This window comes from Trichoderma aggressivum (assembly GCF_033847375.1).
Source record: "Trichoderma aggressivum f. europaeum strain CBS 100526 chromosome Unknown scaffold_005, whole genome shotgun sequence".
In the NCBI taxonomy this organism is placed as follows: Eukaryota; Fungi; Ascomycota; class Sordariomycetes; order Hypocreales; family Hypocreaceae; genus Trichoderma; species Trichoderma aggressivum.
Genome location: NW_026946371.1, coordinates 845,652 through 866,676, shown reverse-complemented (window position 1 = coordinate 866,676; position 21,025 = coordinate 845,652). Strand labels below are relative to the sequence as shown.

At 48.5% G+C, this 21,025-nt stretch overlaps 6 protein-coding genes across 6 annotated transcripts; 2 read left to right on the top strand and 4 right to left on the bottom strand.

Annotated features, from left to right (window-relative positions):
* Positions 1-1,081: 1,081 nt before the first annotated feature.
* On the top strand, positions 1,082-2,086 carry Triagg1_2177 (uncharacterized protein; the record flags this gene model as incomplete). The annotated part of the gene is made up of 2 exons (XM_062896329.1): positions 1,082-1,502; positions 1,578-2,086. The coding sequence occupies 2 exons, from the start codon at positions 1,082-1,084 to the stop codon at positions 2,084-2,086; spliced, it is 930 nt and encodes a 309-aa protein (XP_062759033.1).
* Positions 2,087-5,465: 3,379 nt separating this feature from the next.
* On the top strand, positions 5,466-7,416 carry Triagg1_2176 (uncharacterized protein; the record flags this gene model as incomplete). The annotated part of the gene is made up of 3 exons (XM_062896328.1): positions 5,466-5,677; positions 5,737-7,205; positions 7,313-7,416. 3 exons carry the CDS (start codon positions 5,466-5,468, stop codon positions 7,414-7,416), a joined length of 1,785 nt encoding a protein of 594 aa, XP_062759032.1.
* A 260-nt stretch (positions 7,417-7,676) lies between these two features.
* Positions 7,677-9,137, bottom strand: Triagg1_2175 (uncharacterized protein; the record flags this gene model as incomplete). Its single annotated transcript, XM_062896327.1, has 1 exon — positions 7,677-9,137. The coding sequence occupies one exon, from the start codon at positions 9,135-9,137 to the stop codon at positions 7,677-7,679; it is 1,461 nt and encodes a 486-aa protein (XP_062759031.1).
* Positions 9,138-11,680: 2,543 nt separating this feature from the next.
* Triagg1_2174 (CAZyme family GH2) lies at positions 11,681-15,106 on the bottom strand (the record flags this gene model as incomplete). The annotated part of the gene is made up of 6 exons (XM_062896326.1): positions 11,681-13,989; positions 14,045-14,274; positions 14,340-14,420; positions 14,487-14,493; positions 14,555-14,777; positions 14,837-15,106. 6 exons carry the CDS (start codon positions 15,104-15,106, stop codon positions 11,681-11,683), a joined length of 3,120 nt encoding a protein of 1,039 aa, XP_062759030.1.
* A 2,393-nt stretch (positions 15,107-17,499) lies between these two features.
* On the bottom strand, positions 17,500-17,838 carry Triagg1_2173 (uncharacterized protein; the record flags this gene model as incomplete). Its single annotated transcript, XM_062896325.1, has 1 exon — positions 17,500-17,838. One exon carries the CDS (start codon positions 17,836-17,838, stop codon positions 17,500-17,502), a length of 339 nt encoding a protein of 112 aa, XP_062759029.1.
* A 568-nt stretch (positions 17,839-18,406) lies between these two features.
* On the bottom strand, positions 18,407-20,748 carry Triagg1_2172 (CAZyme family GH55; the record flags this gene model as incomplete). Its single annotated transcript, XM_062896324.1, has 2 exons — positions 18,407-18,576; positions 18,639-20,748. 2 exons carry the CDS (start codon positions 20,746-20,748, stop codon positions 18,407-18,409), a joined length of 2,280 nt encoding a protein of 759 aa, XP_062759028.1.
* Positions 20,749-21,025: the final 277 nt, after the last annotated feature.

Below are 21,025 nucleotides of genomic sequence, written 5' to 3'. Positions count from 1 at the left end.
TGATCCTTCAGGATCGGGCACTGGGGACGGAGACGGTGCTACGGATTTTCGGAATCACGAGCACGCAGTTAAGCGCGAGCTGCTGCATCCATCCATCATGTACCCTCGTCTACCCTCGTCTACCTGTAGTCGGGCTTTACTCGCTACCAGTGGAATCTGGCTCTTTGTCTCCCCCCCAATGCCCTATCACCTCTTGGCAGCTTCAATTGTCGCGGGTCTCACGGCTTCTTTCATCCCCCGTACCGGCTTTGTATTGTCTTGTACTGTATTGTATCTCCGTCGCAACAGAGGACCGAGTTCAGAGCAGTCTGCATGTACTGTACAGCATGTTGATTCCGCTGCGGGTGGCCAGCAACAACCCCCATCACGAGGGTTGCGGTGCTTTCAATAGAGCCCTATGGACCAAGACGCCTTGTTAGGCCAAGGGCCGCACCAAGGCTCGCCATCCCTGACAAGTTTTTCAACCATAGCTATAAACTCGCCAATCCCGTCAACTCAGCCCGCGGCCCTGGACGCCCTGGAAAACTTGCCATTGGCTGAGCCTGTCTTGTCTTGTAACAGAATCCCAACCCGCCTCTGGGCCAAGTCCACTTATAGTAAGACGAACCCATGCCGTCTAATTGCGTCCAGTGAGGCTCTTTTCAGGAGTGCCAGTACAGTACTCGTATGCCATGGACGGCAAATAGTCCATGTAGCATTGCCTTTGCTGGCGACCCGACGGAGCACGGAGTAGACGAGATGGGGATCCTCAGCTTATCGTGTGGTGCTGTTGCTGCTGTTTCCAGTCCATTCCGCTGCTAGACTCTGGTCGTATGACTGTTCCATATCATGCAGTAGCTTCATCACCCTGTTCTTCTGCTTCGCTTTTCTCCTTCTTTTCTCCTTCTGATCTTCTCCCTCTTCCTCTCTTTGGGCATAGTCGATTCGTTGTTGTTGCTGTTTGTTCCCACTCATCTTCCATTGTCTGGGCTGGGCTCAGCATGCTATTGGAGACACTCAAGAGGAGGATTGTCATTTCATAACTACTTTGTTCATCTTTACAGTGTGGGAACACTGTCGTCTTCAGATACCCCCCCCAAAGATGCGCTCTCTAGCTCTCCTCATCATCTTGGCTGCCCGGGCCAATGCCCTCTGCTACTACCCCGACGGCACTCCTGCTCCTGGCGATGTCCCGTGTACCGACAGCACAGACAATTCCGTCTGCTGCGGCACTGGCTATGCGTGCCTGTCCAACGGCATCTGCCAGGCTACCGGAGACGAGCTGCAGAAGCCGGGTGCCAGCGAATTTGTGCGCGGAAGCTGCACCGACAAGACCTTTAGGAGCTCTTCTTGCCCGTCGTTTTGCGGAACTCCCGATGTGGACAATGTCGGTGGTGGCGAGGGCATGCAGAAGTGCACAAACACAAGTCAGGATGTGTACTGGTGCGTCAACCAGCAGAATATCGACCTGTCGCAGAGCGAAGATGTCTGCAGCGACTCCAACGCTGTGGTCTTCTTTCCAGGTATGTGATGATGTGACGCTCTTTACTCGAGTGTTTTGCCTTGTAAATCTTGCCATAACTGACGGCTGTTGACAGGTACTCCGACGGCATTCACAACCATTGGTGTAGCTCAAAGGTCTACATCTAGCACGAGCTCACCAACATCGACCCCGACGACCATGTCGACGTCAACAACGCCTTCCTCATCTCCCACAAACACTGGCACAGGAACAGGAACAGGAACATCCGCTCCCACTTCTACTTCTACCTCACCCCCAGCCGAGACAACGCCAACATCGAGTGGCAGCAAATCGAACGGAGGCGTCATTGGTGGCGCCGTGGGCGGCTCTCTAGGCGGTGCAGTGGCCATTGGCATCTTGGCCTTCTTTTTCCTCCGCAGACAGAGAGGTCGCAGGGACACGGGGATTCACGAGATGGACTACACTCCTGTTGAGCCAAAGTCATCGGCGACTCCTCTGGTGCATCATCCCTCAACGCCGCACGGCCCCGACGATGTCATACCCGTCCATGAAGTCCCTGGTTCGACCGAGTTCGAATCAGTAAAGAGACATACCCCAGATGAGCCCATGGAGCTGCCAGCTTGATTGCCACGGCCAGGAGAAAAAGAAAAATCGGTACGGGTGGTTGGAGAGGAGTTGGGGGTTTACTATTACGATTTTCTACGACTTTGCAGTTTTGTGTGCAGTTCATGCTGGACACTTTGCTTGATACCATATCTTGGATAATTCATGTAGTTGCCCGTTTCGCCATCTCTTTTGTCGCTCTTGTTTGCGCTTTGTCGGACTGTCTCAACCCTTGCCGGTAAATAGAAAATTCTGCCATGATGATGAATCCTACAGCACTCGAAACGCCAGCAGCAACTCCACGTGGAAGAGCTACCCAGAAACGGCGCGTAGTATCGACCCTGGCTGATTACTTGGCTGGAGCGCCCCCTGCATGCTGTACGCAGAAATTACTGATATTTGAGGTGTTGGCTGAAGACGGTACTGGAGACTATGAGTAACCTGCTTTGCTGTTGAAGTGACTGTAGTCTCGGCAGATAATGGCACAGTGTTTGAAAGTTGAACAACAGTCAGAGATTCGGCGCAGCTCGGGTTTTTGAATATTTTATTCAAAGTCAAGAGTTTAATCCTTCTTTTACCTCTTCTCAACGGCGTCCTATCTCCGAATCGCGCTGCTCCACCGCTGAACTATTTTGGTGGCCAAGGCGAGACCATGTGGGCTATACTGCAGACGAGTTACTGCATTTGTGTCCATGATTAGTAGCAGTCTATGTAGTAATACGGAGCCTGGGCAAAAGTGTGCCCGGTTTGCATGACAAGAAAAACTCAGTGTTGCCATGTAATTGCGGGCTTTGAGCAGGGTGACTGAAATAATCACCCAGCTACTGTAATGTCGGTTTGATGCACCTTTTTGCCTGTCTATTCTAAACTGCTAGTTGCGTCTCACAAGCTATCAGCCTAACAAGGCTGATGGCGCAATTACGAGTCCAGTCCCTTCTATGATTGTGGTGTCTTTCTGATCGTCTGATACTTTTCCTGTTGCAGGATACCAAGAGAGGTCAGCACTTCTCATTATTGGCCTAGTTCCGCTGCCCAGCTGTTTCAGATGTCATCGTGTATACCTTCATATTTTCAATTGCGAAAGCGCACCTGCTTCCTATCCCGGAATCTCTATCTTTCGCGGTTAGACATAAGCGTGGTGTAAAATCGATATGTTTTTTGTGGAGTTGTAGAAATTGCATGCGAAGTGGAGATGTGTAAACATGTCTGGACAAACATTGAAGGAGGTCTAATTCTTAGAGAGAAATCATCTGCCTGTCTAGTGCTAACATGATTATATATTGTCGATTTGGAATTTATCAACTTTGGCTCTATTGTTACAACGCAGCGCCCGCTCATCTTACAAAGTGTTTGAGCGTTCTACCCGTCGCCTCGGGGCGGTTGTTCGGCATGCTATCGCAGCACCTCTTATCATTTTAGAGTTTTGACGTCTACTATGAATGAAACCGTTTCGTAAATACCAGCAAACCGGACTTTCGGGGTCGAGTTTCATCTCTAGAGCTGCTTCATCGGTAGTGAAGTTGCCGACTGTTTAGCTCTGCTATTGGATCGATGGCGTTGTGGAGCGAAGGAGAGCTTAGCTGCGCCTCTTGTTTCACTATTTTACTCTTTTTGGCAGACTTGTTGCGATGGCAGCGGGCAAAAGTGGGAATCGCATCTGGCTATTGACTCGCGACTGAGAGGCTAGTCTTTAGTATTGTTGCCGTAGTTGTAAGAGTTTAGTTAGTTGTCAACGTAATTTGATTAGAGCGCAGCGTGGTTACGTGTAAGAGTCAGGAGAGCATATATGGAATCTGACTTGATTGTATAAGACTTCAATTTTCCTGCTGATTGCTTATTACTCAACATGACTATATGCGTAGAGATTTGTGTCGGTTAGCGTGAGATTGCCAACTGAGTCGTGGCTGCGAGTTGGAAAGCGGCTGAGGTGATCTATAAGACGTTAGATGGCTGTCCCGATTTGGTTGACCGTGGCAACTATAAAGGCCAAATGTCTATATTCACTTTGATCTGTTAGATACCTCTATGAACCTACGGAATCTGTTTCGTGCTTGCTTCCCCAATGAAGATTTACGGGTAGTTTTGGACTTGCATGTATGTGGCTTGCCGTTGCAGCGCCCCGGCAACTTATATCGTGCAGTAGACGAAATATGTCGACCGTTAGGGTATTCTTTCAAAATTCCCTATGCAAAGACAGCCGGGATAATCGAGATAGATACATAAATGATCGCCAATAATATATTATACTTAGGTATGCTTCACTGCAATATTTCCAACAGGGTGTTATTGTCAAGTCACTGTCAGTCAGCTGTTGTTTTCTTGCTTTGCATCACTAGGATTCACAGACTGTCATTAGTCACAAAATTCAATATATTGTTATAATACAGCCAGTCATTTTATACTCCTTTGAATATCTGTATACTAATTGTCCTCGAAGATTGGCTCTATGGGATGCGACAGTCACTAGTTTGGTGAATACCTCTCCAGTGTCAACACTTCGGCTCAACGCCGAGCTTCTGTACTACATCTATGAACTCTAAGTCGCCTGAATAGTACATTTGGCCTTATCGTTAACCATCGCACATGCATACATGAACGTAGGCCCACAAGCCTGCTATCCGCCGACATGAAGACTCAACGCTGGCTGGTGGCCGGGAAGATGCCAATATTCTTCATCAAGACTAGTACTGAGCTCAATTATGCCTCAACCAACGCTGAAGATGTACTTCATCGCTCCCATAGGACGTCGATTTACATAATCCATCTCTTAATTGCCATTCTTTATACGCCAATGCCGGCCCAATGGACCAATAATCAGGAAGCTTTCACCCCAACTGTGTCACGAACTGCATCGCCTCACCCCTCCAACCCCGCTGTTACGGCAGGCCTTGGTCTATCGCTGCAGAGATATTCAGGACAGGGGTCTGCTGGATGAAATGATTGGCAGACAGCTGTGGTTTCGCGTCCTGTAGAGCGAGTGCTCCACGTCTTGATTGGGAAACAACCCGCTTGAATAAGGCCAGCTGAAGAACGGTTCAAGGGAATCAGACTGCAAATTGTGGAGGGGATTCAGCTCTCAGCTTGCATAAATGTTAATTGCAAGCATATCATCCAGCGAATAGAGACTGAAGTCCACATTGACTCGTCCCACTTGGTATGATATATTTTGTTTAAGCGTGCTCATAGAAAAGCGCCCGGTATTATACAACACACGAGGCTGACCGGCGCGTCTTGTACAAAAAGTAAAAATTGAACTATAAAATTGACAACCAGGCCCTGTCACAGGCATCACAATTGCTATGCTCTATTTTCTCCTCATACTACTCTCTTCTATTACAATTGCTACATCACAGATCACGCTTCGAGTCAACTTTCTCGTTCCTTTTATTTCTACCAAATCATGGACAGTAAATCAAGCAATCTCACCAACCTTGGCTGCGACTTTGTCGTGGCTACAACGCAGGCTACCATAAATTCTGGCCTGCTAAACTTTATAGATCAAGCACAACAGGAAGTCAAGTATCTATGCTACCTGGTGAATCCGACGACTGGTGAACTGGAGGACCCAATCACTCTCGAGGAATTGAAGAAGAAGACTGGCGGCATCAACCCGTTTGATATCTCCAAAGGCACCCCTTATGATGACCCAAGAATAACCGCCTGCACTAAAGCCCTTGCCAAGTTGGCATCAAGATGCAGATCGGGATACCGCGGGAAGCTGATCCAAGAGACTTGTCCATTATCAACTTGGGTCAAAACGCCTACGGTGTCGATTTCAACATGTACTATTCAGATATTACTGTCATCGAAAACGATCCTGTGAAGTGGGGATATTCGGACAGCTGGAATATCTGGGAGCAGCCCAGAGATCAACCGTGGGCGGCTTCGTGCCTCGTCGATCTCCTCCAGAGCAACCTCAGCCGAAACCTCGACGACCCTTATCTCAACAGTCACCCAGACATCAAGTTCCAACTCATGCGGGCTCTGGACAGTCTGCCTGATACAAATTACCATCTTCAACAGCTCCGTCTTGCATGGAATGACGCCGTGCCGCCGAATGATTTCGATTTTCCCGGCATGGACATGAAAACAAAAGCTGGTGACTGTCTGCGGTCTTGCCTCTTCGAAGAGTATCTAAACTTTGCCCTTGAGAACGCCATGTCGCCCTTTGTCGTCACGGCTTTCGCAGAGACCTTTGATGATGGATCTCAGTCCCTGACAGCAATGCAGAGATTGGTGAATCCGCCAAGAGACAGCTCCGGCAACCCTATATCAAATCCTTCGTCCTCCCAGAAAGCAATCACTACGCTGGACTTTATATGCGCCATCAATAACAATAAATTGCCCAACATTTCAGGTTTCAATTGGAATTGGGTGCTGCCCGAGGACGTCGACAGTAAGAGCGGTGTCATGGCAATTCGCCGCGGTATATTGGCTCAACACTTCTTGGATGACTTCAAAGTCTCAAGTATCAAAAATATGTACAAAGCAGTTGCACGGAAAGAAGATAATAACCGCCTACAGTTACTCAATGGAGAGTGGCTTAGCGATGCGACAGCTGATCTTATAAATGACGATGCGAGCCGTGTGCTCCATATCCAACTCGGAGTCCCTCCGAGTGAACCTCTACGGTCCTGGGATGGAAACAATGGGATGGAAATTTACATCGGCAAAGGCATTAAATATGCAAAAGTAGACATTCATCCCGGCTATTCATGTGACATCTATTTCGAAGGGCAAGAATTCAGGGTTGAGCAGCGCATGTGGATCACAGCCGCGGTCGCTGCCGAGTTCCCACACGAGAAGGGGGATTTATCAGAGCATAAACCGGTCGACAAGTATTTGACGGAGAAATACTCATTGTCTATCGACCATCAGGGCCAGATTAAGCTGCGAAAAACGGGTTCTACGTCTGCCGACAAATCTGACCGCTGGCACAACGATGGCGACGTTGACAGCGATAACACCCAGGCAGCCAAGGATGGATTCTTCAACCACCTTTACCAGATGATGGGGGAGATTGTTCCTACAGCTATGGACATGGAGGACGTTTTCCCGCCAAACAACTTCATATTTCCCGGTGCCCAACCCTTTGTGTATAAAGATGTCTTCTTCTCCGAGAATCTGGACTTGATAGCTAGTATTCCTTGTGTCAACTATTACAGGGTCAGTCCCAACCTGAATTCCTAAATGCCCCCAGTTTGTTTCTGATCAGGCAGTTAATTAACAAGCTAATGACGTCTACAGAATTAATGCATAACTATGCCTATGAAGAGATCATCTCGCCAAAGGGGAAATTTGAGGCGGTCAACGATGAAGAGCCTGTTTCGAAGATGATTACATTCTCATGATGGGTACGGCAAATGGCGTAGTGCGTGGGTTGCAAATGAGGGTATTGGTACTGATTCGAGATATTTCTCTAGGAAAGGGTTTTGATGGGGACAAAAACGGTAAACATCACTTGAGAGTTGTGTAAGAGTTGTTTAAGAACCTCATGTTAATACACGAATTATTTCCTCTCGTGAGAAGAAAAATGCCTTGGATGTCGATATATGTAGATAGACGTGTTTATAATATACTTCTCATTTACAAAAGTGTATGGTAGATAAACTCATATCCTTGCTAACTTGGTAGTTTGTTGACCTCTTCCTTTGACTATCTCGATTGCATCGTCTTCACAAAAGTATACCAGAATATCTAGTCCGCTTACCATCAGATTGGTAGCTTGTGCTTTGCCCTCCCTGATCGTAGTTGACATTGCTGCTGGTACTAGTGGAAAGGGGGGCAATTGGTCATATCGTATCATCGGGCTCCCATTTTCATTGGCTTCAATGGCCCAATTCGTTTCACCACATGTCCAGTTACCCAACCAACGCTTCCACTGGGTGCCAATTTCCTCCTTGTGGGCTCTGAATGGCAGGACTCTTGTATATCCTAGCGGCAAAGGGATCTCTGGCCATTTCTTGAGATACGCAATAGCCTGAAGTAGTTTCCATACCACAATGTCTCCCTCCACGGCATTTGTCATGATGGAAATGGCACAGTTTTCTGGTATCTTTATATTGGCTGCCCCAGGGAGATCGGCATATCCAGCAACATAGGTTCTGAAGCCTGGCCAGTTGCTACCGCCGTGGCTAAAGACAGTCTTCAAGTCTCCAGGAATAAACCATGAGAGAGCGACGTCTGATTTCACTACGGTCAGCATACTCTTGGCTGTTGCTTGTCGAAGAAAGCCAGTGCTGTCAGAGCGTTGGAGAGACTGTTGTACAGCTCTGATAAGCTTCAAAAGGTCACTTGGTGTAGTCCATAAACCTGCAGCAGCTTGTTCGGGGTTGACTCGCTGAGTATCTTCACAGGGAGTGTAGCCATTCCAATGGCATTTGGCTGCATTCTCTTCGTGAGCCGGTAGCTGGTTATAGGAGGACCTCGTCATTCCCAAAGGTCCTAGAACAATATCATGCATCGCCGTGGCGAAATCTTTATTGGTGATGGTCTCAAAGACAAGTTGAAGTACTGCAAAGCCGCCGCCTGAGTAAGAGTACGACTGGCCAGGGAACCCTTGCAAGTGCACGTCCAGAGTATTGACAGGATTCGCTCCCGTTAAAACTTCGCGCAGTGTTGGAATTCGAGAGGCATCCAAGACGGAATAACCGGGGAAACCACCTTGGGAGAGGCCAGAAGTATGGCTTAGAAGTTGTGAAATGGTAATATTCTTGACCATAGAGCTCTCGGCAGCCGAGGTGTCTCTTGTCAAGATATCTAATACATCTTGTGGTAGTACATCGCCAATGCGGGTGTCGAGTGCAATCTTGCCCTCGTCAACGAGCTTCAGCAACGCAACTGCAAATGTTGGTTTCGATATACTGCAGGCTTGGAAAACGGTCTCTGTATTTTCTCCTCCTGTTGAGAAGCAATGAGACGAAATGACGCCGTCTTCCATAATGGCGACGGAAGCACAAGGCGTTCCAAGTTTGGCCAAAATAGAGGCCGAGCTAATACTGCCGTCATTTTCGGAGCGAATCAGTTCATCGAGTTGACTAAAGATTGTCGTTGTGGTTTGCTTGACGAGCATGGCGAAGTATTTCTAACTTATAGACGAGTTTCTAATTATTCAACGTATAGGCTGCTTTGAAACAGCGAATGATGAGTATGCGGTATGTCGAAATCTTAATTTCTGGTTGAATCCAGAATCATATGATTGCTTAATTTTTGAAGGATATACATGGTCCTAGTGATTGAATCCTGCAAGGAATTAATACTAGTTCCTAGTCTTATACTTGAAGTCTACGAAACTCAAACTCCTCGAGCCGGAGCCGAAGCCGAGGCCGCGGAGTTCGTATGCCACTTCGTAGGCTATTTCGTCAGCTCGATCCATCGTTGTAAGTCACTAAAAGTTAGTTGCAGCTAATTCTAGCATTGCTTGCGTGGAGGATTCCCAAGACCCATTTATCGTATTTAACCGCTGGCGGTGCTGACGTTTCGCTACTAATCGTACCCGTTTTATAGACCAAGGTGTTGCGTGGCGTTTGTAGCATAAATCTCTTGCCAGCAACCAATCATATTGAAAGAGAGAATCGCAAATGGCTAATGGAGTCATTATAAACAATTACCCGGGTATGGTAGCAGGAATTGACCACGTCAACGGAAATATGCTTCATCTGCTGGTCGTACATGGCTCTGTAGAGTCATGCTGGCGCACCCTTACGACTATAGACGTTGAATTGTTATCGGGGAAAAAAGGCGACAAATAAATACAATTGCTTAGGATTCGTGTCAATCAATTTATTAACTCGACAGGATTCTTCTATCTCAAATGATATAAAAGATACATTTCCTGCACCAGAAGCCACCTCTAAACCTTCAGTGACAAACGAGTTTTTGGTACATAACTTTCCTTGAGCTGCCGGATTATCCAGCTTCATGTGCGGCTTGGCGGGTTGTACGTATTCTCAGTCTGAGTGAGCTCTCTCATTTCGGCTCTGCTGATTTGCAGACTCGTCATCATTGGTGCTGGAGGTGGTAGAGATACCGGGGCTGGCAGAGTCATCGGACATGTTAGAGTTGGTAGACTCTACTTGATGTAAGTGTACGGAGCTCGTAGAAGTGTTGGATGAAATGGAAGAGCTGGGGTTAGGATTGGAGGGACCAGCAGTATTGTTGGAATGGAAAGGAGTTCCAGAGCTCATGGAAATGCCAGAGTCGGTAGAGCTGAGTGATGTAGTAGAATTACGTCGACTATGATCCGCGGTTCCGGTGCTGTCCGAGGATGTCGCAACCTCTGGAGATTCAGCAGCTCCGAGAGGGGTGACGGAGTGATAAGAGGTGTCAGACTGAAAAGAAATTGCAGAATGAAAAGATGTATCAGAGCTGACAGAGTCACCTCGAGGGCGAGTAGTAGGTTGAGGTTTTAATATATCCATGATTAGAAGGTAACAAAAAATGGGACGTTTTTGCTCTTGAACTGGGATGAAGAGTACTCAAGCGACCAATATGCAATTTAATGATGGCTCGTATCTGCGGTCGTCGAGTTTTAAGTTGATGAGATGAGATTACTAGGACTAGACGAACACAAAGGACGTCACTACAACAATGGCTGAATATGGCGCGCATGAAAGAAAACATTTTCTCTTTGATGACCATACGGTCATAGTTCATTAGGAGTCTGAAAAGGGCACATATTCTACTGGACAGAGATTATTCACTAGTGTTGCGCTCATCTTGATGAAAAGGAATTGCAGTTTTAGAGGTAACAAACGTATAGAAGTCTTGAAGGACTGAAGTAATGTACCAGACATGATGTATTACGGAAAGATATATAGAGCAGAGTAAACATGTTTATTAATATATATTTGTATGTTCATAGCTTCTGCAGAATCGGTATTATTAACTGTTTAAGTGTGACAAAGACAATGATCATGCTAGTGGCATACCGTCAGCTCTAGAGACACTTTCGGCTCACCTGATACAAGTCTTTCATATTCACAAAGGGATTGTAAAAGCCACCATTGATATGCTTCACTCATTAGACATTTTCCGGATTTCACACAACCGCCTCGCACTCTTATCGCTAGACTGAATCGGAAATAAAATCACTTCCGGATACAACAGAGTCTAGATTTGTGATTCTAGCACTTATACTGCCTACAAGTACCTTTTACCAATCACAGATATAGATACAGGGTGTGACCGGCCCGTGCCAGCATCTCGCATCTCCTGGCCCCCGATTTTAGTGATCTCAGATAGTCCTATTTTAACCGTACCTATTACTCTGACAACGATAGCTGATACTAAAGCGACGAATGATGGGTTGTATAATTCAGAAGAGACGGCTGGATTCAAGCAGCACATTTTGAGAGAGGAAGATGATGGCAAAGTGACGGAGATTATCATTAACGGGGATGGCACCATTACATTTAAATTAGAGTCGGGCGATTCCGAGACCGTGTACACTTCAATGAGAGCACCAGGGCGATAAATGCTGGAGCAAATAGAGTAACGCAGAGTCTCTATACCATGTTTACTTCTGTCACAGTCATCGCCATAAGAAGTCGCCAAATTTGCGCACAACGATGATAATCATATAATCTGTTAATCCTATACCACTATCTCGACCATTCATGGCGTGGTCAAATCCCACAAACTCTCCACCGTCACCTGCTCAGCCCACTTCCCACTCGTCGTGTCTTTCTGAAGCGTGAATCCAACCTCCTTCTTCTCACCAGGCCTCAAAACAAATGCATTGTCGTCAAAGAAGCCCAAAACACCAGCTGGGTGCGTCAGCCAAGTATAGAGAGATACACCAGCCGTAGCTTCCACGGTGAACTTCTTTGTAGACTTGTTATACGACAAGTGTAGCTTGGGATCTGACACCTTGGCTTGATTAGGCCACACAGGAAGGAAATGGTTGTGGTGAGTAAAGGTTGTCGTCTTGCTGCCGGCTGCATTGGGGAGTTTGCCGTGGGCTGTAAGTTCGATGACCAACACAGCGTCGCTGGTGTCTGGGATCTTGAGATCCGACTTGATGTTGGCTGAGATGATCTGCGTAGTGTTGATGGCGCCTACGTTAAACTTGATCAATTTCTCCATGCCCGCGTTGTTTGCAATAGGCTTGCCTTTCAGATCGACCCAAGTCAATGACACTTGACCAGACACAGGTTCCCAAAGATCAGATGTCACCCAGATTTCCAACTCGTTGGCCGTATAGTTCCAGAAAGCAGATGCAATAACGTGCTCATAGGTCCTACGAGAAACATAAGGCAACACCTTCCAACGTCCGTCGTACTCAAGACCGGCCCAGGTCGGAGCTTGCCAAATATCGTTGAGTTGCCAATATAGAGAGCCGAGTTGTCTCTCGGGCAAGCCGCTGCCACGTCTATAGAATTGGATCTCGGATTTGTACATGTCTGCTTGGAACAGCTGAGTAGCGTGGCACCAGGAACTGAAATTGGCCACTGGATCGGTCTTGTTGGGTGTCGGATAGTACCGCTCAACAGCCAGTGTCATTTCAACTTGGCCCAAGGTGCTGTTGTGAATATTTCTGGTCAATCCGCCAGCTGGATAGTGATGGTTTCGCAAAATGACCGTTGTCGAATTGAAGGAGAGTTCTTCCGGATCAACGGCTTGTTGCCACGTCTGAATGCTGGGCATGCTGATAAAGCCAAATTCGTTGGCGAAGCGACCAACTGGATAGACAGAGGTATCAAAAGAAACCGATGTATCGTAATTGTAAAAGTCAGTGTCACCGTAGATGTGTCCGCTGGTAGTGTTGTAATACCGCTCAACAATAGGCACAGGAAGATCAAGATCAATCTCTAGCCAGCCATTGTTTGCACTGCAAGGACTGTATGAGATGGAATGGCTGTTTGCGGCCAAAACATTGAATAGCGTGGTAATGAAGAGATTCTCATACTGGCCCAGGACATATGGGTAAGTTTCAGGATCGGCGCCTTGAGCTATGGGCAGCATCAAGTTCTCAAACTCATTACCACCCATCCAGCACGCCAAAGAGGCATGATGGTTCAATCGACGGACGTTGTAAGTAATCTCGCCAACAACATTAGCCTTGAAGTCGTCACTGTCGGGATACAAAGTATCGCTGAACTGGAACTCGCTCCAAAGTAATACACCGCGCTCATCAGCAATGTCGTAGATCCAGTCAGGCAAGTATGTACCCGAGGACCACACGCGCAACATGTTGAAATTCTGCGACTCAACTGAATCGAATAGGCGATTCATTCTATCCGAGGTGACTCGTGGCCAAAAAGCATCGGGAGGGATCAGGTTTGCACCCTTGGCGTAAAACTCATGGCCGTTGATCTCGAAATGCCAGTTGTTTCCCGGAGTGATACCACTGGCGATTTGCGCATCTGTGATATTTCCTGAGCTAAACAAGATGGTCCGGAAACCAACACGCCGCTGAGAGACGAGAATAGGTGCCTTGGACCCTGCGCTGCTGACGGAAACTTCTATGTTGTATAGCTGCTGATTGCCCATGTCTCGAGGCCACCACAACTTGGGTTTGTTGGCATTTATTGTCACAGAGCCGGTGACGGTCATGTCAGATTGTGTCACGCCCTCCAGTTTGCCCGAGTACAATACTGAGCGGCTGTCACTGGCATCAGTAATGACGACCGACATGGAGGCGTGCTTCGGCAGAGTTCCCAAGAAATCGAGACTCGCGTTCACCACCCAGGGAGCAGCCTGGTCAGGGGCAAAGTTGTTGAACTGGCCCTTGCGGAAGATGTCAATGTCGGTGTTGAGAGAGTACAGCTCGCCGCCTTTGCTAAGCTGGACGATGCGGCCCGGCTGCCAAGGTCCTACTGGAGAGAAGGCTGGGCCCCAATCCCAGCCAAAGTCATTCTGTTCCTTGCGGACCCATTGACGGTTTGGATACTCGAATGGATAAATCACCGAAGCCGGCCAATCTATGTAGCCCCAGAGTTAACATCGCTTTCTTGAGATTGTGATTGTATAACTTACGCTGGACTTCATCGCTTGCGTTGATGGCATTGATAATGCGAGGCACGCTGCCAAAGTTGATGCTGAGAACAGGGTCACTCTTGCAACTAGCAAGTGCAGACGAAACATCGTAAAACCATTGCCGAAACTGATTATCTGGTGTTCCAACAATGTGGTCACAGAACTTGACAGTTGCATATGTATCCAAGCCATCAAACACTAGCCACGTAGCTATGTCTGAATGTTTACTCCTAGACTTACTGTTAGCATAACTGTTCTGATTGATCCATCCTCTACTAAACCGAGGTAAACTCACAATCCGCTAATTGGCTTGCTGGTATATGTCCAGTTCTGAGCCGCAATCCACCGCAGGTCAAAGTCATTTAGGCCATTGTTTCTAGTTTCACCACATCAGTCTCGCCTCTTTAGTTGACCATACAAGCCATTAAGAAGGAAATCTCACGGTTCATCTATGTGTTTCCTCGTTAGCATAGTCTAAAGTAGGCAATCGTATCCTTTGTCTCGACTCACTAATCACGCCAGCTGCATGAAGATCCAGATGAGCCTGCGAAGGGAACTTGCCCGGCACGGTGATGTTGCCGTATTCATTCGTCACAGTCCATTTCTGTAGGGCAAGATCGTGAATTGATGCTTTGCTAGTACTTTCTGTGGTCGCCACTGCCGCGCCCGCAAAGATGCTGAGCGCGGTAAGGAGAGGCCTCGTGGATCTCATGACTGAGATGGGACGCTTCCTCTTGTTTGTGACAGTAGCTGAATATTTTTCTCTGATGGCAATTGAATCGTAAAAGTTACAGAAGCCATGTGCCGCGCTCCAGTTGAACTCTTGCGAGACGTCTTCAAAAGGCCACCAAAGGATAGGCGCAGTCCTCCCTTCTTGCCGCCATTCCTTGCCGCTTTTATGTCTAAATTCTCAACCATGCTTGCCTCGTGTGAGACATCAATGTCAATGAGGGGTCCGGAACAAAGCTCGGCCATTGTTACACGGCTCGCGTTCTGTAAACCGGCAAATGCAGTCATGATTGTGTCGATCACTCCGATGTAGTAGTGATTTGTGTTGGTCATCGTAAACTACCTTTGGGGATGCGAATGACTTCATTGGGTTGAAAGCAGTGGCATGACCCCCGGACTCTGAGATGCCGCTTCTGCCGAGCCTGTCCGGCAGAGACGTTCCCCACGATTTCTCGTGTCACCAATCGCGATCTTGCCTGGGCAAGGGATTTTTGAAACTCATGCAGATGAGCCCCATCGCGGAAACTACCAGTTCCCCCGTACAGTTAGGTTGGAAATGAAGCGCTCCAACTGGCGATGATGTCGGGAATGCTGAGCTCCATTATTTTGAATGTCTAGAACCCCAATTGCTTGAGATTCTCATCATGCCGCACTCTCAAGTGTACCGTAGCATTGAAGCTCCATAATTCTGGGGGGTGATGCTTGGATGCATAGAGGCACTTGTGTCTGCATGTTGCGTCATGAGCGTCCATAGACTATGGGAACTCTCACTTGTTGAACGGATAATTCAAGAGAAAGAGGGCCAATCTGCCGGTTAATTAATAATCTGGAGATGCGGTAAACTCTTCCGTCCGTTGAAATCATAGATACGTAGGAAAAGAAGCTGAGCACACCTTGTGATGAGACGACAAAGATCAGCAGAGACGTGTAGGCACGAACGTGCTCCATCTGTGTTGCTCCTGTTTCGCAAGGACGCAGGTACGAAACAAAACATCCAGTCAGCTCCAGGAGATCAACAAGCACAATGGTAAGCTTAAATCGAGGCGGGGAATCAATAATTGTGAATACATTCCAGTGGCGTAGGCATAAGAATTCTTCGGCGAAGCATCGAGTTGAAACACAAATTTCATTAATCAAACTATATACCTATAAATATTTTATGTAAACCTGCTAGAGAATATCATCTCTAATTCCTAAACAGAGCGCTCATCTCTCACCTGCAGACCGATATACGTCCATATACACCGCATTAAGGCTCTCTCATTACCAAACTGCAAGCACACCATTCATCAAGAATCCTTCGACCTTTCAAGATAATTATGTGATTTCCAACGTTGATAATGCTGAGCAGGCGTATACTCTGGCCTTACAGCCCGCAGTCCAAAAATGCGACCTGCCCAAGAAGCAAGCGACAACAATACGTGAGATACAAACCAATCTGCCGACGGACCCGCCTTTGCGCGCGATCCTTTTCCGTTCCAGAACCTGGTCGTGCTCAGAATGACCGGGAAGTTGTCCAAAGAGTGAAACACGATAAAGAGGTTGAGCGTGATCCAAAAGTCGATGATCAGGTCCTTTGTCGTTGCAGGGAAGAAGGAGAACCCCGGCACATTCGTACTGATGATTCGCCCTGCATTCAGAATGATTCCATTGAGGTTCCAGAAGAACAAGGCCTTTTCGCCATCCTCTGGGTCCGTCCTCTCAATAACGACGACTTCTTCTCCATCTGGTTGCGCTCGCTGCCATTCGTGCCAGGCGTAGCGCTCAACCTTGATTTCGGGCTGGTTCGCCTTACTCGCGGTAATGATTTGCTCGGTATCCCCTAGGCGTACTTTTATGCTGCCTTTGATGACCTTGAGATATTCTGTGTGTGTTTCGTGCCAGTGAAGACCGCTGGACCAGGTTGATCTTGATGGGAGCGTGACTGTAACTTGGTTCGGCGTTGTGAGATCGTAGACGACGGCGTTGGGAAGACTTCGCTCAATTATTCCAGGAATTGGCTCCATTTTTTTGCTCGTTACTGGTAATGTATGAATCAAATACTGTGCTTGTCAAAGTGTCTATTTGTTAATTTCTTTTCTTTTCTTTTTTCCTCTTTTTCCCCCAAGGCAATGTATTTAAACAACAGTTTATGAGAATCCAGTTATCTGGCATCAAGTACCAGAATGCGTCGGCTGACAAATTCACATGCCAAATTTAAGGCGCGTCTGTCAGCAGCTTGCAGTCATGAGATGTGTTCAAACTCATGAGATTGTATCACTTGCTAGTCCAACAACTCGGCGCTAGCTGTTCAAAGCTAGACAAGTGTAACAACTAGAGACATCTTTTGATAGTTGATCATGAGTTGATTGCTGTTCAAGATATATTGTTGGGATTTCTTATCACAGCCCTTGTTTCAATTATGCCTTGATGGTTTTGACTCTGGTTCGCATGTATTCTTCAAAAGTGGGATGCACTTTGGTGTTTGCCATCCAATGTACAAACACGAATAAGCTGGGAGTAGTCAGTGAACATATAGGGGAATCGGGATAAACGGATGACTTTGAGATGGTTGTCAGTATTGAACTTACAGCCACTGGCCAGGCGCATCATCTTTAACCTCGATACCTCTCTTTCCAGCCAACCACACCCACGTCTTTAGTATATACTCAGGCTCTAGCAAGAAGACAATAGTATCTTCATCTTCATCGCTGATCCTCAATACTCGCTCCAGCGGCGGAGCTTCATCAAACTCCTCGCAGTTGTTCAACACCACACAACGACGGTGTCCAGCCAATGCCAGTCCATCGTGTACCATTCGTAACTTGGAGGAATTGCTTGTAGTCATCCGGAAGTGTCGTTTGGAGCGTTGCTTCCTGCTGCTGGATGGCCTCCTGTGAAGTGGGCGCCTTGATGAAAGGATATTCGTCAAAGGCTCGTTGATCGAATTGCACGCCTTCTGCCTCTTCCTTCTTGATGCTTGCGTCGGCCGTAGCTCGTATTTGACTGATAAGTTCCACCCAGCCGCGAAGGTCATCATTCGTAATGTCATCCAACGACGAAGCCGATGCTGTTACCATGACCATATGTGCGAACAAAATTTCAGTTGATAACTTCCAGAGCTCCAGTGCCTTTTCAAACGGTGATGATGGATGAACAATGAAATCTCCCGTTGACTTACGCAGCGCTGCCTGTACTTATATTTAGATATGTGCCGTACAGTGAGTTTTCTTTCCCACTAATCAGCCATAATGGAAGCTCCGCAATACTATCAAGGTCTGGCTCGTATTGACTAAACAATAGATTCAGCTGCTGACACCTTACTCGAAAGGAGCAATGCTGGATTAGCTGCATCAGCACTGAGAGAACCCTATTGTGACATGTGTAATATTTCAGTCTATCATTTTCACGTATAGGCTTATATGAGGTACTCATATGGCAATCCACCGCTTTAGCTCATAACTAAAATGACAGGGAAACAACGAGGCGCGTAGAAATAGAACACAAGCACGATACCATCTACACGCATCGGAGCTCTAAAATAGCAACACATGGTATCATCCTGGTATATTGCTAAGAAACTATAACTACATGTATATGCAAGCCAACACCAACATATATACATCACGTCCCATCCATTAGAACATTCGACGTCTACGAGGTGTAGCGGCCAACATCGCTACCAGGGTTCCAGCCTCCAGTAAAGTCGGGCTGGGCATTGATGTTGGTACCGTCAGCCAGGCGAAGAGCAACCTTGGTGTCCTTGGCGCACATGCCGTACATCTGGAGGTTGGTGGGCGTAGTCTTGATGACGTGCATGTAGTCTATCACAAAGATTAGCAAAATGTCTTCTCATGATGTCTATCTGGAGCATATATCAACTTACCCTGGCACTGGTAACCGCCAGAAGCGCAACCCTGGTATCCCGGGCCGCTGAAGAAGGCCCAAGAAGCAGAGCCGTAGTAGTAGATGTTAGAGCCGCCCTGGACATAGTTGGCAAGGCCCATGTGGCAACGGGCAGTGCTGTCACACCAGGAGAAGTCAGGATCGCCCCAGCCGTTGACATCGACCTTCCAGGGAGCGGGAGGAACCTGCTGAGTGTTGTCACCCTGGTCGTAGTTGGTCTCGCTCTGGAGCATAGAGACAACGACGTTGCTGGCAGAGCGAAGGTTGAGCTGGTACAGCCACCAGTGCTCGCTGCCGAGGCCATGCAGCCAGGTTCCCTTTGTCGACTCGACCAAGGCGCCCCCCTTGGCGGCAATGTTGGAGCCGCCGCTGAAGCCCTCGGTGATGTGGTCGGCAACCCAGTTCCAGGTGTTCTCGACGTAGGCTGACGAGGTCTGGGTGAAGTGGAGGCCGAGGAAGGCAGCCTGGCACTCGGCATTGGCCTTGCCGCAAGTGTTGGTCAGGCCATCGGCGCCGCGAGTTCCACCGACGGTGATGAGCGAGTTGAACAGCGCAACATCGCCGGCCTTGCTACCGGCGGCGTTGAATTGCACGATGATGGCGCCGGGGAGCACATCGGAGACGGTGAAGCGGAAGTCCTGCAGCTGGGCAACGCCAACATCGCCGGCCTTGCCGATCTGGACGACGGGCTTGGGGTTGGAGGCGTCCTTGAAGAAGCTTCCGCCGCCGGAGATGGTCGCCCAAGCCTCGCCAACAAGACGAGAGCCAACGGGAACGACGAGAGTGGACAGGACGCGGTAGTCGCCAAAGGGGAAGTAGGCAATCTTGTTGTTGGAAGCGGCAAACTGGAGCACCTTGTTGAGAGCAGCCGAATCATCGGTGCTGCCATCGCCCTTGACCGTTTGCCCGCCGTTCTGGCTTGGATCCTTGACGTTGACGAAGTCGGTGACTGGGTTTTGAGCGTAGTTGGGCACAACAACGGCCGGGATGCGGCCGCCGGGGGCAACGCCGGCCGGACGGGCAGCGGTGCTGGAGACGGCGCCGAAGATGGGGCTGCGGCCGACGGTGTTTCCGTAGCTGTAGTTGACGACGGTGCTGGACGACTTGAGAGCCGTTGTGCCGCGGAGGACGACGACATCGGAGGCGGTGTCCTTGGTCAGGTTGTCGATGACGATCGAAGGGTAGACAGTGGTGCTGAAGGTAACGCCCGAGTTGATGGACTTGGCATCGACAATGCCGATAAAGGGGCTGCCGCCAGTGTTGGAAACACCAGTGCCGACAGTATCAAAGGTCGGGTTCAGCAGAGTAATGGTGTTGCCTCCGCTGATGAGCATGCCAATCGTGTTCTTGTAAAAGTAGATGCTCTTGTAGAGAGCCTGTTGGTGGCCATTGTGCCAGATACCGTTCTGGCCGTTCTCAATTCGCACGTCGGCAAGGCCAAGAGTAGATCCACGGCCAAGCTGGATGCCAGTGTGACCTTTGCCGCCGCTGGAGGGCGCAAGAACAATCTTGACGTTCTGCAGCTGAGCAGCCTGAGCAACACCCCAGTAAAGAGCAGAGATGCTGGAGGTTCCGCTGACGGCCGTGGTGTCCAGGACCAAGTTCTTCAAGCCAACTGCAAACGAGAGCTCGCCGGAGACGCCTGTGGAGGGATCCTGGCCGTTGACAAGATAGTTGCCGCTGAAGCCAGACGCAGCCTTGATGATGGGAGGGTTGGTGGCATCGCCCATGAGGATGGTGTCGGTGCGCATGTTGAGCGTCTTGGACAGCGTATAGGTTCCCGGGGGAATATACACAACTCGGGGCTGAGATGCCAGCCATTCATTCTGTCGGTTGCCGCTGCCGGCCGAGTCGATGGCACTCTGCAGAGAGCCAGCATCGCCTGCATTTACAGCAACAAAGACGTTGTACGAGCTGGGGCTCGTCGTGTGGGGAGCATAGCCCTTGTACTGGCCGGTGTGGTCCATGGCAGCATACCAGAAGGATGTGTTGGCTCGAGGCTCGAGTGATCGCTCTTCATGACGGGCCATTGTTGGCGAGGCCGTGACGGCGCCCAGAAGGGCGGCCACAAAGGCCAGTGACTTCATCATGGCGAGAAATGAGTGACGGGAAACGAGAGTATCAGGAAGGATACTTGCAAAAAAAAAAAAAAAAAAAAAAAAAGGAATGGATAACGAGACGCTGCCCGTCTTAAAGAAGCAAATCGATACCTTGGCGGCTGGTTACGACCACCTTGACCGCGTGATCAAAGCCGTCAGAAGTGCTCACTGGAATAATACTACCATCTATATAAAGAACTTTGCTCAATCTTACCGCTCGATCCCCAGTCATCATATTCAGCCCAGCGGTTCATGTTCCCCCCATCGG